Source organism: Artibeus jamaicensis, unplaced genomic scaffold (genome assembly GCF_021234435.1).
Source record: "Artibeus jamaicensis isolate MK-2021 breed Jamaican fruit bat unplaced genomic scaffold, CSHL_Jam_final scaffold_474, whole genome shotgun sequence".
Lineage (NCBI taxonomy): Eukaryota > Metazoa > Chordata > Mammalia > Chiroptera > Phyllostomidae > Artibeus > Artibeus jamaicensis.
The window spans coordinates 43684489-43700363 of record NW_026522046.1 but is presented as its reverse complement, the minus strand read 5'-3'; the positions used below and the strand labels follow the sequence as shown (position 1 = coordinate 43700363).

General features: G+C 47.2%; 1 protein-coding gene across 1 annotated transcript in view; it reads right to left on the bottom strand.

Moving 5' to 3' along the window:
• DSCAM (DS cell adhesion molecule) overlaps positions 1 to 15875 on the bottom strand; it is a 116085-nt gene that overhangs the window by 47284 nt on the left and 52926 nt on the right. Inside the window, exons 8-13 of the mRNA XM_053657553.1 lie at positions 13697 to 13850; positions 8946 to 9063; positions 7444 to 7607; positions 5527 to 5625; positions 2306 to 2494; positions 600 to 890 (exon numbers count right to left, since the gene is read on the bottom strand). Of these exons, the coding sequence (XP_053513528.1) occupies positions 600 to 890; positions 2306 to 2494; positions 5527 to 5625; positions 7444 to 7607; positions 8946 to 9063; positions 13697 to 13850 (1015 nt within the window). The remainder of the gene's footprint in view (positions 1 to 599; positions 891 to 2305; positions 2495 to 5526; positions 5626 to 7443; positions 7608 to 8945; positions 9064 to 13696; positions 13851 to 15875) is intronic.

The following is a 15875-nucleotide window of genomic DNA, read 5'->3' as shown; positions in this document are numbered from 1 at the left end:
CAGTCATTTATTTTTGGTCACTAAACGTCACGAGACCCCCTCCGCTGGTTTTCAAAAAGCCCGAGCAAACTTCCCGAGTGTGTTTGTGCATACGTGTGCACCAGCACCCTAGGACACGGTTCTATTTCCATCAGTGCCCCTACTTCTGCTCAGAGACTAACATCAGCTCTTTTATCATGAACAATTGGTTTTGCACATGCAGTTTAAGGGCTTAATGAGAGCAAACAGAAAGCTGTTATGTGGATTGGGATGGGGTGCGGAAGGGGTGGGAGACAACAAAAGCAATGTTAGCGCACAGTCATTGACAAGGTACAGAACCACGTGGTGAAGAATCCTTCAACCCAAAGAGAATCACTCCTGCACCAACACTCCCTAAGGACAGCCCCATTGGCCCTCGGTCCCTTATTTCTGAATGACAGCCCTGGTCATGTGGGTACAGGGCACTAGGGAGCCCTGGAAGGAGAGGCACTGAAGCCCTGTGGACTCTGTGGGCAGTGGCTGCTCTGTGCTAAGGGTGGATGTTAGATGGGAAGGAGACAGTGAGCACATGCACAGGTCCCGAGACACAGACAGTGGGGCCACAGAGCCCGCCAGCTTACTGCCGTCGTAGTTGAGTGTGGCGAAGTTGGCCTGCTTCTCCGCACAGCCGGCGCTGTTGCACACCCTCATCTGGAGCTCGTACCACGTGGCTTCCTGCAGGTCGTACAGAATGTAGGACTTGGAGAGAGAGGTCCGCTGCGCTGTGGTCCAGACCGTGGTCCCAAAGGGTCTGTACTCGAGTGTGAAGGAGGTGATGGGGCAGCCACCATCATTCCAGCCAATGAGGTTCAGCCTCACACGGGTGGTGTTGATGCTGGCAAAGAGGTCTTGCTCCTTTGAGAACTGGGGCTCTGCAGGAGAATGCACAATGGGGGTCAGCACACAGGATCCATGAATGAGAGCCATTAAGGCATCACACATTCACTGCGGGCTCCTTTCTCTGCCTAGGCAGGGAGCCCAGTTCAAGTCAGAGTCACTATGGATAAGGTCCTTATGGACCAATGGGCTGTCTCCAACTGTGATGACCTAGGTGTGAGACGGAAGCATGGGTGGGCAGAGGTTATTTTTGTGCATTTTTGTCCCCTGAAGAACAATGCCATTTTCACACGTGTGCCCTTGAATGGTCCTGAGTGACCCACTGGGCTCACCTGTTTCCAGGGGTGGACCTGACTCAAGAAGACAGAGTTGGATTTGGGAAATAACAACAGGTATCCCTTACTATCCGGATGCTTCATACTGGAGCCCAGAGACCTCTTGGATGTACTTCTGCATAAATCCATCCCTCATCACCTGAACCCTTCCCACATGTTACCTGAAACTCAGGTGCTGAGTCCCAGTAGCCCCTCTGCTTTCTCAGTTCTTGCTCCCCTGGTGTCTGGCCTGCCACACCAGTTAAAATCCAGATGTGAGGGAAACCTACAAAGACCCCTCTCTTTACCTCCTCACTGACATTCACCTACAGCTATGACCCTCCCTCTTCCTGGTGTCCCAGGGCTGCAAATTTTACAGCTAAATGCAATTTCTCTTGGGGTTCAGCTCCTCGAAGGTCCATGTTTCAGATGAAGAAAACCACGTCACATTAAGGGTTAACAAGCTATCTCAGTCACTTCCACCTGAAGGGCAGGGTCTATGAGGCAACAAGAAAGTTACAGAGGGGGGCTGGGGTGAGAAGGGGAGGCCACACTAGGAGGTCGGGGCTAAATGTCACATTTCCTGGCTGCCCAGCCTGGACACTTTATGTTGGTGCAAAAGCCCTCAATTTTCAAATGACACTCCTTTTTTGGACTGCAATGAGAAATTGAAAAAAAAAAAAAAAAAAAAAGCCCTGGCTGGTGTAGCTCAGTGAATTGAGTGTGGGCTGTGAACCAAAATGTCACAGGTTCGATTCTCAGTCAGGGCACAAGGCCTGGGTTGCAGGCCAGGTTCCCAGTGGGGGCCATGTGAGAGGCAACCACACACTGATGTTTCTCTCCCTCTCTTTCTCCTTCCCTTCCCCTCTCTCTCAAAATAAATAAATAAAATATTTAAAAAAACAACAGAAAGATAAAAATTAAAAAAAAAAAAAAGAACCAGGATGTTTTGTAAGGATTGCCCTTCTCTCTCATTTTGCTATAACACGGCCAAACCCACCCTGGGAACAACAGACTTCAAAGACACAAACACACATGTGCCTTCATGACACATTTGTGACTCCAACCCCATCCCCCGCCCCACTTCCGATCTGGAAAACTGAGGACACCTAGAAACGAGAAGAGCGCATACGCACCTTTCCCTAATGTTTTTGCCTCTATGATTTCACTTATGCGCCCGGGCCCCACTCCATTCTGGGCGGTGAGAGTGAACTTATACCAAGTGCCACATTTCAGATTTTCCAGGCGGTAGGAGCGTTCACTCGGGCTGATCGGAAAGCTGCCCCACTGCTCGCTGTTGTCCTCCGAGTACTGCAATATGTAGCCTTCAGAAAACAAGAAATAAGCAAAAGAGCATGATTTGCTTTCCACCAGGAGTTGGCTGATGTTTTGCTCTTTGTGGATGGGACTCCTCGGAGCTCTCACGTCTTTGGAAGAGAATGCCAGCACTTTTCCTGGTTCCAGGAAAGTTAACCCAGCCTGGGGGAAGCGCTGTGACGACACATTGATTAGTGAGGTAAACACCTGGCCACCTGGGCACTACTGAGGTGGCATGGCTGGGCGGCGTGGTAGGAACAAAACCCCTTTCTGTCCGTTCCCTTTTAGAAGGTGTCCCGGGCAGAGGGGAGTGGACGCTCAGCCTCGAAACAGCTGCCTGTCAGAGCGCATATGCTCGGGTCCTTGGGCGCCAGCATGGATTAGAGCTGAGTTATTTGTAAGAGAACTGAAGCTCTAGAAGAGGGACATATAAGCAGTGGTGGTAGGAGTCTTCTCAATCACCCTCTACTCAGTTTACACCCACACACAGAATCGGCTCCAAATCATGTAGCCTTCCCACATGGCAACAGAGGCCCAGCTTCTACCTTCGTTTGCCAAGTCCCTCCAACACTTCATTTCTACTCATGACCTTGCTGCCTCTACTTCCACTACTGCTAATGACAACTGCCCATTTTTTAAGCTCTCACTACATGCTGAGTGTTGTCCTTGGCCAGTTACTGACTTCCTGTAACCTACATGATTCTTTTCTCCAAGGCACAGATGAAGACACTGAGGTCCAGAGAGGTTAGGAGACCATCCCGGGGTCCCATGAGATTCAAGTCCCAATGTCAGAATCTAAAGCCCGTGCTCCTCACCCCTGCAGTCACTGAGACATCCCTCCTGGTTACAACCTTCATCCTTGTTACCCCAAACACCTTCCTGGGGACAAATGGATCCTGTCTGCACCATTCCTGTCTCCTAGATGTCCACCCCCAGGTAATCCAGGACTAGCCTGCCGGCTGCATGGTGTCCTTACACCAATAGACTCACATCTTTTATCTTGCCCATGAACTCCATTTTCAACACTGGCAAAGTGCTTGTCACCTCCACACTACAGTGACCCAAACTGGCAGCATTAAATTTTATCCAAATGTCTTGCAAGGAGATCACCCATCTCTGATTTTTGCTCCATGGTCATGATCAATATCTTCCCCACTTCTCCTCCTCTCCCCTCTGCAGCCTGGGGGCCCCTCCTCCCTTGTTTTCTCCTCTATGTTCCCAGTCTTCACTTTTTAAAGCTCCTCTAATACCTGACAGGTGTGTGATGGATCTGTGGGCTCCCTGCTCCTACCTCCTATCCCCACTTTCACACCAGCTCTGTCTAGACCACCTCCTAGGTGCCCCATACATCATGGGGATTGTCCTGTGGTCCTAATCTCCTCTGTCTAAACCACTTCTAGGAAGCTTTTCTAACCCTTGGTGATGGGAACCCTCATGCTAAGGGCTTTGGACACCACCATGTTTCAGGGATCCCTAGTTGTCTTTTCTTGGAAACTCTCCATTACCAAGATTAGCTTCATCTCTAAGTCCTTGGCACTCTGACACTCTTCCTGTACTACCTCTCCCATGATCTGACACCTGCAGAACCAAAGCTTCATTTCATTTCAGCCTGGAGCACTAGGGCCCTGTGAACTCTTCCCTCAGCACTCCATTTCTCTCATGAAAAGGTTTTCTAATCAGCCTAGAGCCTCTGGTAGACCATTTTATCAAGGAGCCCGGTTTCACTCCTGACTTCTTGGAGTACTTACCCCCCCAGTCACCAACTCTGGTTACCTGTGATCTGCCTTTCTTCCCAGCTGTCTGACATCCCTTGAGAAAGTCATTAAACTGTGATAACAGTGACCACTACAATTTGTGCTGTTTATCTGCAGCTGGGGCCTCCTTCCCACTTGGCAATGACTTTGTTCATCTATTAATGACTCCCTGTGCATTCACACGACAGCTGTTACAAATCTTGCCCACACTTCTCAAACCCACAAATGCATCCTCACCCCTAATTATCAGACTATTTTTAAATAATAATCTCACCTCTTCCTTTCCTAAAAAAGATAGGATCCTCCCCTTCACCCAGTGATATGCCAATAAATGTTTAACAACTGGTTCTCAGAAAAAAAAAAAAGAGTCTTGAATGGTAGCATTTCTGATTTCTCTGGTGTGTAAATATCCCCAGGCTGTTTGTAGACACTGAGTGCAAAACTGGGAAGGGATGTAGCAACTTGCTCTCATGTGCTAGAAGGAGCTGGAAGGAGGGGCTCAAATACCCACTGGCTTCCCCCTAAAATGTCCCTGTATTTCCATCTAACTTCTCACCCTTCCCCCTTTCTCAAAGAAAGAATACCCTTTGCCTTTGGAAACCTAAGCCTTTTATCCCTGCCACCCACTCAAGAATCTCTTCTGGTCACTCAGCCCCTCACCCCTGCGCATGTTCAGTCTCTTCATCTGGACTCTTTTTCCTTAGCCTACAACTTGCTCAGAACAATGTTTTCCCTACTCCACTTATGCTCGAATTATCATGCTATCTCGTTGCTTCAGGATCAACTTTCTTTATTCTTTTGTTCTATTTTGCTATGTACTCATTACAAAAGCTCTGGGTGAATATACTGTTTTCTATCTAACCTCTAACTTCTCCACCTTTTAATACTTTATAAGAAGAGAAACTGCGGCTACTAAAATGAATGATTGAATACACGAATGAATGCTGTCATGTGGACACCATGGGGAAGAAACGGTGTTTAGAATCTCAAGGGAGAGGTTACAACGTTTGTACTTGCCTCTTTTTTTTTTTTTGCATTTGTATACTCCTTCCCTCAGACTGGAGACACAATAATAATAATAATTTTGTGAATGGGATTATTTGGAAGAATGATGCATTTGCACAAATGCCTTAAAAATAGATGTTTAGGTGATGGAAGACCTAATTAATTATAGGGTGTATTTTTTTGAGGAATAAACTAACATACAATTACCGGGCGCAGATGTGTCACTTATCAGCCTGTGGGATAATGACAATCAATTATTGTAGACACCTATTCCTTATTACCTCGGATAGAGCTGCCCCCATTGTCTCCCGGGAGCCAGGAGAGGGTAATGGAGGAAGACGTGGTTTTAGACACCGTAAGCCGAGGCTGATCCGGTGGCACTAGAGAGAAAACAGTTGTTAGAAAACAAGAATTAGTTTTGCACATCGTTAGTCTTCTTTAACCGTCATTTACCCAATCACTTTTAACAGCCATTTATTAAATAAGTGTTTCAGGATGCCAAAATATGCAATTCACTCCTGTCAAAATGTCTATTTAGTTGATATCCTGGGCGAAAGAGACAGAACAGAGTGAATCCATTATTTAAAGAAAACTCAACCACATGTCTACTTGGGTTTATAGCTAACTCGTTTCCTCACCGATGTTTTGAATCTCTGAGTTGTTCGTCACTGATTAAAATCTTTAAACCTCCTAAGGTCACAGGCAGTAGTTTACCTTGAATTTCAACCATGATTCAAGTGAGGAAGGTAAGTGGCACCCACTTAGCTGTTCTGTTCTCAGAATGAGGGAGGAGGAGAATGAGGGAGGAGAAGAGGAGCTTGTGGGGAAAAGGATTGCAAGTCTTTACTTTTTGTAGCTACTCTTCCAGGGCACAACACCCACCCCCCCCCCGCCTCCCCCCCTACACTGAGCTCTGAAAATCAAAGGTGCTCCCCTGAGCTGCAGCAGCGCTGGAATTTCAATGCTCATAACAAGGTTTGAAGAATACATACTTCTAGCCACTGAACCTTGACATTATTTTGGATTAGCTCTGAGAACAGAAATACCAGAGAAATTCAGAATCAGGTTACCCAAATTTACAGAAAGTTCCCCATAAAATGTCCTTCTCTTTTTCTCTGAAACAAGCTTCATATATTAACCCCAAAGCATAAAAAATGTACCCCTCTCTTTAGAGTCACATTATAGGGTCTATTTTCTAAAGTGTTTTGGAATTCTCCTGATTTCAATCAACTTGAAATTTCAGGTCACTTTAGCATTACTTTTAAAAAAATATAGTTCTTCTCCTCACATCACCTTCTGCTGAGGACAATGTTGACTTTATTTTTACTTGCTGTGATTATTGATGTGACAACGGTTAAGTCCAAAGAAGCACACACTTTGATTTCTCTACTAAGAATACGCCAGCGTGCATCCAAACAGGAGCCCGATCAGTGGCCACCTGGGACTCTACCCTGGACTTTAATTCACAGTGAGGCTTGTTGTGTACTTTCTGTGTATGCAGTTAAGATGACAGCATGATAATTATTGGAGGAGAAGGGGGTGGAGGAGGCAGAAGAGGGTCAAAGGGGGATAAGCGATGATGGAAGGAGACCTGACTTGGGCTGGTGACCACACAGTGCAGGGCACAGATGATACATGATACAGTTGTTCACCTGAAACCTGAATAATCTTAGTAACCAATGTCACCCCAACAAATTCAATAAATATTTAAAGGAGAAAAATTTCATATGCTGTATTAAATACACAATTAAATATTGTAGCAATTATAGAGTTGCAGCCAGTGTCCTTTTTAAAGACTGCATGTAAGAATTTAGTTGATCGGCAGACACAAAAGACCTCAACTGAGCCTTTTTTGTGTGTGTTTTCTGGGTTACACTTACACACATACAGTGTGAATCACACAATCAATGGACGCTATTAAGAAGGACTTTTACAGTGGCGCTCATGTGAAGGAAAATGAGACTAGCTCTCTGTATGCAAAAGTGTAACCAGTTTTATCTCTGGGATTGTGAATGCTTTCTCTTTTCTTTGATTTGCTTAATTATATTTCCCACAATGAACATATATATATATTTGCAACATGAAGATAACAATTAGCTTTTTGCAAAGGCTGATTTTTACATTTGCTTGGCTTTACCCTTTGCCTATGGGCAGGCGCACAAAAAATATGATTACAAAGAGCCCCAGCAATTTTGTACCTTGTACTTGCAAATTTAAAATGATTTCGTCAGATCCCCAGTTGTTATTGGCGATGCAGCTGTAGTAGCCGGAATCTTCTGCCTTCACCGTGCGGATGACGAAGCTCCCATTGCTGAAGACACTCCTCCGCCCATCAATCGTTACCAGGCTGGGTGTCCCGTTACTGCCTCACAGGAAGAAAAAGGCACAGATTAAAGAAATTACAATCCAAATTAGCTGAGGTTGGGGAAGAGCATAAACACTCTCTTTGAAGTACACAATGCATTTGGAAGCTTGAATTCTTAAGAAATAAACTGTGATTATATCATGAGACCAATCAGACAGTTGCCATGTGCTCTCCGTAAACAATGCTGTGTTGAAGTGAGGTCCCATCAGGGGCCTGGGTTCTGCTCCTCACATGTGTCCCTGCCTGTCCTGTCCTCAGTGGGCCTCTCCCTCCTCTACCACGCAGGCACCCGGGATGCTCTCTATCTGGGAATTCCTTTCGTGGGGAGAAGTGACATTTTGACCAAGTCATATGTGGACAACTAAATTTTAGAATCTCTTCTAGAGTCACTTTGAGTTATAGTTGTGAACAATTTTGACTTTGAAATGGACTGTGGCATGTGAAGGGGTGACGTGCTGACCCTGGTATGAAGAGAGTTCCATTGCCATCACAGCTGAGGCCAAGGCCCTGGAGGCAATCATCCAATCACATGGGATCATCCCGACCTCAGGGAATACCACCTGACCTTGGGTGCTTCCTCTGGATGAACTGACTTTGAAAGAGAGGAGAGGGATGGCCCCTGGACCAGACCATTCTTTGTATAGTTTGTCTTTTAAGTGCTTTTATCAGAAAACAGGTACTCTTCCGAATCCTTATTATATCAAATCTTGATGCTCACTAGTGTATTGTCAGCTCTTTGTACCCTAAATTCTTCCTCTGAATAGAGATGAAGCACTTGAAAAAGTTACACCGACACAAAACACCTCACCCACCTTCTCCCTGCTGTCTTCACTGCTATTATTTTACTAATGACTACTGAGTATGGAAAACCAGGTTTTACACGAGCCAAGTCCTAAAGTATTCCCTTTCTTACAGTGGCCTCTCAGAGCATTTGAGTTAGGATTCATCGGTCCATTAGCTCAGAAGGAGAAGAGAAGAGTGCTAAGTCTTACATGACCTTGGGCGCCTTCCCTTTGGTCCCAGGAGAAATTTACATGAGAAGGCACAGAAAACATCCACAGAGAATGTTGGGTTGATTAGACTCTTTTTCTTGCAATCATTCTGTTAGGAATTTAAAGGTCCTGAATGGTCGAGGATTTACAGAGTACATCAGCTCTTTTTAGTGCTAAAGCCGGGATCCCTCCGCTCCTCCATTCTCTGTCTGAGCAGAGCTGGTAGGTGCCCTAGCTTTCGCTGGGGTAAATGATTACAAAATTAGACCACCGGACCCAACACAGTGTCTCTGAAGTACTCCCTTAAGGCTGCATTACAGGCATACATTGGGTTACTGGTTACCTGTCTTTCATCCACTTCACTGCAGGAGAAGGGTCCCCAACAGCTTTGCAAGGCAAGGCGATGTCTTTCATCCACGGAGTAGTAACGGTGCCACTGAAGGTCAGGATGCGTGCTGGAGCTGGAGCACCAAACAGAGAAGAAGCCCGGTGAATTCTCAGACTTGTCCACGCAGAGGTCAAAACGATGTTCCCCAATACAGCAATGCCCCAGAAAGGGGAGAACAGCCCTGCTAATTAACACCCCACCCGTCAGCGCTATTCACTTGCATCAGGGCTCGTGTGAGGGATTTTCACTGTAAGAACATACAAACGGCCAGAAATCCCTCCTGTGGCATTTTTTCCTTCTCTTGACTAAACGCCAGAGTCCAAATTAAATATTTGGGGCTTCATAAGCCCAGCAGCTCCAAGCTGTGTTTTCTATGAGCCCAATTATTTTTTAAAACACTTTATTAAGCAATTTATCTCAACACCACAAACTGCACATTAAAATATACTTTTAATATTGAAGAGAATAGACAATACAAAACATAAAGTTCCAAAAGACAGGAAGAAGTAACATGGAAACACCTGGCAAACAACTGTTTATCGATTCTGTGGTGCTTCTCTGACGTGACTACATCGCCCTGACCTGCAGCACAGACGTCAGGGAAAATGAACCATTTCGGAGTGGCATCCCTTGAGGAACAACTGTCTGCTTGAGACAGTGATTTGGCTGCGGGAACAGGAGCGTCTGCCGGGGCGTCTGGCACTTGCATTGTTCCGAAGGAGGGGGGGACCCAGAGGGCAGAGAGGAGAAAACCCAGCTGGGCCTGTGGCAGGCAGCGAGGCACTCCCTGCAGACTGGTGGGGCCCAGCAGGGGCAGGTCCCTGCTCTGCTTTCTCGAGTGAGACCCAATCTGACAGAGGCATTGAGCCACAGTCTGCCAGGGGCAAAGCCTTTGGCCTGGCCTTGCCCTGCACTGGGACGTGGCTTTTGGAGACACCCCCTCCGGAGGCTCAGCCCAGCCACGGGCACAGACATGGAGACTGTGGGTGGAATGTGGCCCCGATCTGATTCTGGACCCCTAAAGATGGAAGCAGTGTAAGGATCCCTGCTCCATTTTTGGTTCGAGTCTTTGGATTAGCCAGTGGGCATAAAAAGCAGACTCCCCAAGAGAGCCCTGGAATTCTGGGAAAGTTGGGGCTCCTGGAGCCTGCTCACTTTGGGGTACAAGGCTGGTCATGAATGTCTAGTAAACAACTTGGCTTGTGTTGTTCTGAGTGCTGTGGACAAGAGCAGAGGGACAGGGGAAATGCCAGTGGGCTCAGAGGCTGGGCCCATTTCATGCAGCCAAAGTGACAGCCAAGTCCAACCAGGTGCTTGAAGCAAGGCTCCCTGATGGAGGGGGAAACCCAAGCTCTTCCTCCTTAGAGCAGGGCCTTCAGAGACAGCTTGTGGATGGTGCCCTCCACCACTGAACGGGATGTTCTGGGGCAGAGACCACTCCCTACATGCACCTCTGGTTCCTCATCGCAACAACAAACATGTTCTGGTCGGGTAGCATCAGGTCTCTGGCATTGGTGGTTTGGCGTTTTTCCCTTTCAAACCCTTTACACAGCCCTTTTATAGAATAAGGAATGTTCTCCAAGTAAAACAGGGATGATTAGGGAAACCCAGTTGGAGCTGGAGGCTTCAAGCTTTGTAACAGCTGTCTGCCCACTGAGAAGTATACGGCAGTTTACACTGAAAACCAGAACTGGACCCAGGGGGGGGGGGGGCATGTGTGTGAGTGAAGCCGAAGTTCCACACAGCAAGGTTTACTGTGTGTGATGCATTCTGATATTTTCTATACTGTTCAAGTCTAGCCTAGCCTGTTGGACTCTTTCCCATTCTACTCCATTTTGGTTCTTTAATATGCTGGCTAGAACCCCTAAAGTGAACTGCAGGACTTACAGATGACTTCCCATCAGCATTTTGAGAGATACCGGCTAGAACTTCATGTGCAAGCTCAACACACCCAGTTTATAGAATTCCTGCCCATTTGTGGCAGTTGGAATTTGAAGGGTCCTACTTTGAAATTCCAAGACTAAGCAGTAGAACATGCTGACCTGGTTTGCGAACTGTAGCAGGTGAAAGAATCACCTAGAACCTTTGTTGGAAATGCAGATTCCTACTCTGGCCCTATGGTTCCATGGCTCTCTGGCAGGCTTGGGGAGTCTATTTGTAACAAGATCCTCAGGGGATTCTGAAGGGAACTACAATCTACCTGCAACTGGGACCTGCCTTCTGTTCCCATGCTGCTCTCGGCCCCTTGGCAGAGGCCCTGGGCTCCTTCCCAGGACAGCGTTCCTCCAGGGTTGGGTCCAAGGTTTGCTCTGCCACTGCCTCCACAATAGCACTTGTCCTCTTCTTGAACCAGGACCCTGCTGCCTGTCCACCCAGATCTGCCCACAACAACAGACAGCCTGCTCCAGTCCCTCAGCCTGTGGTCAGCCCTGCCCCTCCAGCTTGGACCTTTCAGACATCGCCAGGGTCTGAAGCAGCTGGGCGGAGCAGCCAGCCAGCCTGAGGCAAGATGGCAATGACTGGCACACCAGGTGCAAGATAGGTGGCCTCTCTTCCTGTACAGCTTCACTAAAGTTGTTCTAAACAATCAAGTTTATTACACACACACACACAGGATTGTCCCTCCTCTGGTTAAAACTCTATAATGTCTTCCCATTTCACCTAAACTCCCTAATACAGCCTTGAAAGCCCAGCATGGCCAGGCCCCGGCCCTCCTCCCTGGCCTACCGGAGACCCTCGCCCCCTCCCAGCTCACTGGGGTCCCTGACCCCTGACCTCCCACAACATGGTGAACTCTTTCTAGGCTGGAGGCTGTCCAACCCTGGGACGGCATCATCTCCCCTTGCCACGCATTTACTCCTCCTTGTGTGGCCCAGTCCACCTGCCGTGTCCAGTGGTCTCGGCGGTGTCCTTGCCTGTGCTTCTCTGTAGGACTTAATGCAGTTTGCCTTGACACATTTTGTGATGCTTTGTTTGCTGACTGTCTTCCCACCAGTTCTGAGCTCCACCAGGCCCTTAGAAGAGAGACTCCTTTGTGCTCAGAAAACCTCGCCCCTTTTTCCTCCAGAGTGTCAGCCTGGCTTCTCTCTCCAGCTCCGCTTTGAAAACAGGTGGGGCCTGTGCCTTCATTCCACCCAGTGGAACACAGGTGAGGATAACGGGCACATTCCCACAGCCGGCCTGTGAAGACCTCGCTCCAGCCTTGATGCTCTCTCTCTCTCTCTACCCACTTCACTCCTGGGAAGTGAAGGACCCCAGGACGTCAAACCCTAAGATAAAAGAGGCCTGGATCCCTGAGTCACCACATGGATCAGGCCACCCAGGGATGCCCACCTACCCGGGAATGTCTGTGTTGGACTGACTGTATTACTGTGTTGGGCCACTAACACGTTCAGGGTGTTTGCTTCTGCAGTCAGGCACCTGTGTCCCTAGCACAGTTCCTGACGTAGAGTGGACACCCCAAGCCATTTACTAAATGACCAAATGGCATTTCACTTCCCAGACAATTCATCCTCCTGTGGAAGTAGCCAGTTGTCAGCTGCTACCCCTTCGAGTACGTCACATCCTCATACATTAGCCAGGTCGTCTCTGGCTGTGTCTGGTGACACAACATTGGACACACAAAAGGAGCAAAGAGGCAAAGCTAGTGCTAACTCTGCATCCGTGTCACAGTTCATTTTTAACCCCCCAGAGCAGTCCTTACGCCCACCGATGGTCATTGTTTTCTAAATGGTGGCCAGCTATGATGACCAAAGAGTACAATCGACAAAAAGATGCACTAATTGATGTTCTTTATGGTTATCTTCTAGCTGTATTCAAAACGCGATGCCACTCTGCCCCTTCCCCCTCACTGTTTCATTCTGCCTCTTCCACAGCTATCTCGGCGGCAAGCACGAGAGCTCGTAGAGGTAACATTGGAATCTTGGAATGTTTATTTTCTTTGTCAGGCAGCTCTATGCCTTATTGGTAGTAAATTACCAACGTGGTATATTCCAAAGTCAGGAGGCCTCTCCTGCTGGCCAGGAATTATGGCATAAATACATTTACTGATGATGAGTGGTAATTTAGGGGAAGCCCAAACACAGGATGGCAGCCCGATCAGAAACAGAATAAGAATATTCTGCGCCTATATGTGTGTGTTTCTGAGAAAGCCTGACACCTCGGTGTGAAGCTATCCTATTGACATACAGGACCTTTTTGTTTGGTGGCTCCAACTGCCCACTGTTACTTAAGGTCTTCGTTTATAGTGTTTGATCAATAGGAGAAGAGCAAACGATCTCTCATATCTGTAAGGTTCCAAATCCGATAGACCAAAATATAGACACTTGCCTTTAAGAAGTGTGACATGTTATTTTGAGGGAAGTAGAACTACCTGGGGAAGCTGCTGCTCAGTGCCTTTCACCTACGCAAAGGGGTGAGTGGAGGCTCCTTTTTCTGCTTTTCCCAAAGGCACATCGAGTTGCAAAGCCACTCACCCTCAGTGCTGTGTTCACCTCTAGCAGGGTTCTTTCCTGATTTTCACAAAAGCCCAGTGCCCGCTAGCAGCAACACTATTTTCTTGGGCTGAAATGCGATAACGTGTGATATTCTGGTTTACTTGATTTTTTAGGGCATGGCAAGCTTCCTTTCAAGTGGAGAGAGAGTTAAAAACAGCCACATCATGAGGGGGGACGAGGCCCTGACGGGGGTGGGGGTGGGGGACACACCTTTGGCTAACGGCTCCACCGTGATGATTTCGCTGCTGTTGCCTCTCCCGGCAGAGGTCACGGCCACCACCCAGACGCTGTACTGCCGGTTCCGGCTCAGGTTGGGGATTCTGTAGGAAAACGAGTCAGGAGAGGCTTCAAACTCGCTGATCACCTGTGAGAGGAGACACAAACGTTCCCACATTCAAGGAGGCAAAAGGCACCGATGGATTTCCTGAAAGAATGGTTATCACGCGTTCTGTGTCATAAGATACAAAGCCCACACTGATTCTTTTTTAAAAGGCTGGGTTTGCTGTCTACTCTATAGACACACCTGTCCATTGCCACCTAGTCTACATTTCTCTATGAAGCGGCTTTGGCAGCAGCTGCCCATGAGTAATCGAACCCTTCTAATTGTGAAAACAGACCACACGTGTGTTTTCAGCTGAGATGGAGTAGCAAGGACCAGATGGACCCCCCTACCAGAAACAACCAAAGAACACCAGCTTTGGAGGTGTTGCACACCAACGAAGGGCAGTGATCTGTGAAATACGGGAACAAAGGTGGCGAGGCCTGCAACTGCAGGCACTGTTTCTGGGAGAGGGGCTCCAGGCCGAGGCCCGGGGACGGGAGCCCAGGAGGAGCCGGCGCCGACCTAGGTTGAGGAGACAGGACTGAGAGACAGGGAGGGAGCTGGATCCCTGGACGGGGAACGGAGAGAGGGCAGCTGCACAGAGAGAGGACTCCGGGGGTCTGGAGAAGGTCCCACTCGCACGCCCAGCTGAGCAGACCTGTGCATGTGTGTGAGGAGTTATCTAAGGCCGGGAACGAACCACCTGGAAGGACAGGAAGTCCCAGAGTCTGGCCTTCACTCGGACTCTCACCAGCCAGACCGCAGACCCTGGAGACTCACAGGCCCTGGGCCGAGTGCACGAGGGCCTTAGTTCGGCCATAGGGAATAAGTAGCACGAGATTAAACCTTGCTGGTATTGCATAACACATATTTAATAATAAAAATTAAATATTTACTAAGTAACTTAACTGCATCCCAAAACAAAAGTCAAAAATATTTACAGGAATAAAACTTTGCAGTACCCAACATGATAAAACTCACAACATTTCACACCCAATAATTTTTTCAGCTATAAATAACCCAAATATCCATCGACCAATGAATGGATAAACAAAATGTGTCATATCCAATCAACGGGGCATTATTCAACAAAATAAGGGAATGAGGTACTCATCCATGCTTAACTTGGATAAATTTTGAAAACATGTGAAGTGTATCATATCACTTCAAAGTAGAATGTGATAAATAAAAGTTATATGCTATTAAGAAACCACTGAAATGATCAAATAAATGACAGAAGAGCAAAATAAAGCTAATGAGCCAACAAAAAATAAAATGGGATTATTAAAAATATTAAATTAATCCAAAGAAAGCAGAAAAACTGTTTAAAAAAGCAAATAGGATATAAAAGGCTGAGTTGCAAGGTTATGGGTTTAAACCTATACCAATATATCAGTAATTATATTAGTTATAAATGATTTAAAATCCTAATTAAAGGCAGAGATTGTGCAGCTGGATATAAAAGCAATACTCAACTGCATGCTACAAGACATGTTGCTCAAATATAAAAACACAAGGAGGCTACAAACAAAAGAACAGGAGAGCGATCTCCTGCTGACACTAATTGAAGAAGCTGGAGTGGCTGTACTAATGTTAGACAAAGTAGATTTATGAGTAAAGAATATTACCAGTGATGAAGAAGGTGATTTCAGAATGATGAAGGGATTAAGCCATCAAGAAGACAGAGCAATCCTAGATATTTACAAACTTAATAACCGAGTTTCAAAATACATGCAGTAAAAACTGATGGAACGGAGGACGGACCGAGACAGGTCACGTCCTCCCTAAAGAAGCCACATGAAGCAGGTAGGCTGCTAGGAGATCCCCTTGACAGATGCCGAATGCGTGGGACTGAGTGTGTGTGTTCTCCCAGATGTATATGGTGAAGTCCTGCTACCTAATGTGTGGTACTGAGTGTGTGTGTTCTCCCAGATGTATATGGTGAAGTCCTGCTACCTAATGTGTGGTACTGAGTGTGTGTGTTCTCCCAGATGTATATGGTGAAGTCCTGCTGCCTAATGCGCCGCCTTTGGAGGTCGGGCCCTTGGGAGGCAATTGGATTCGTGC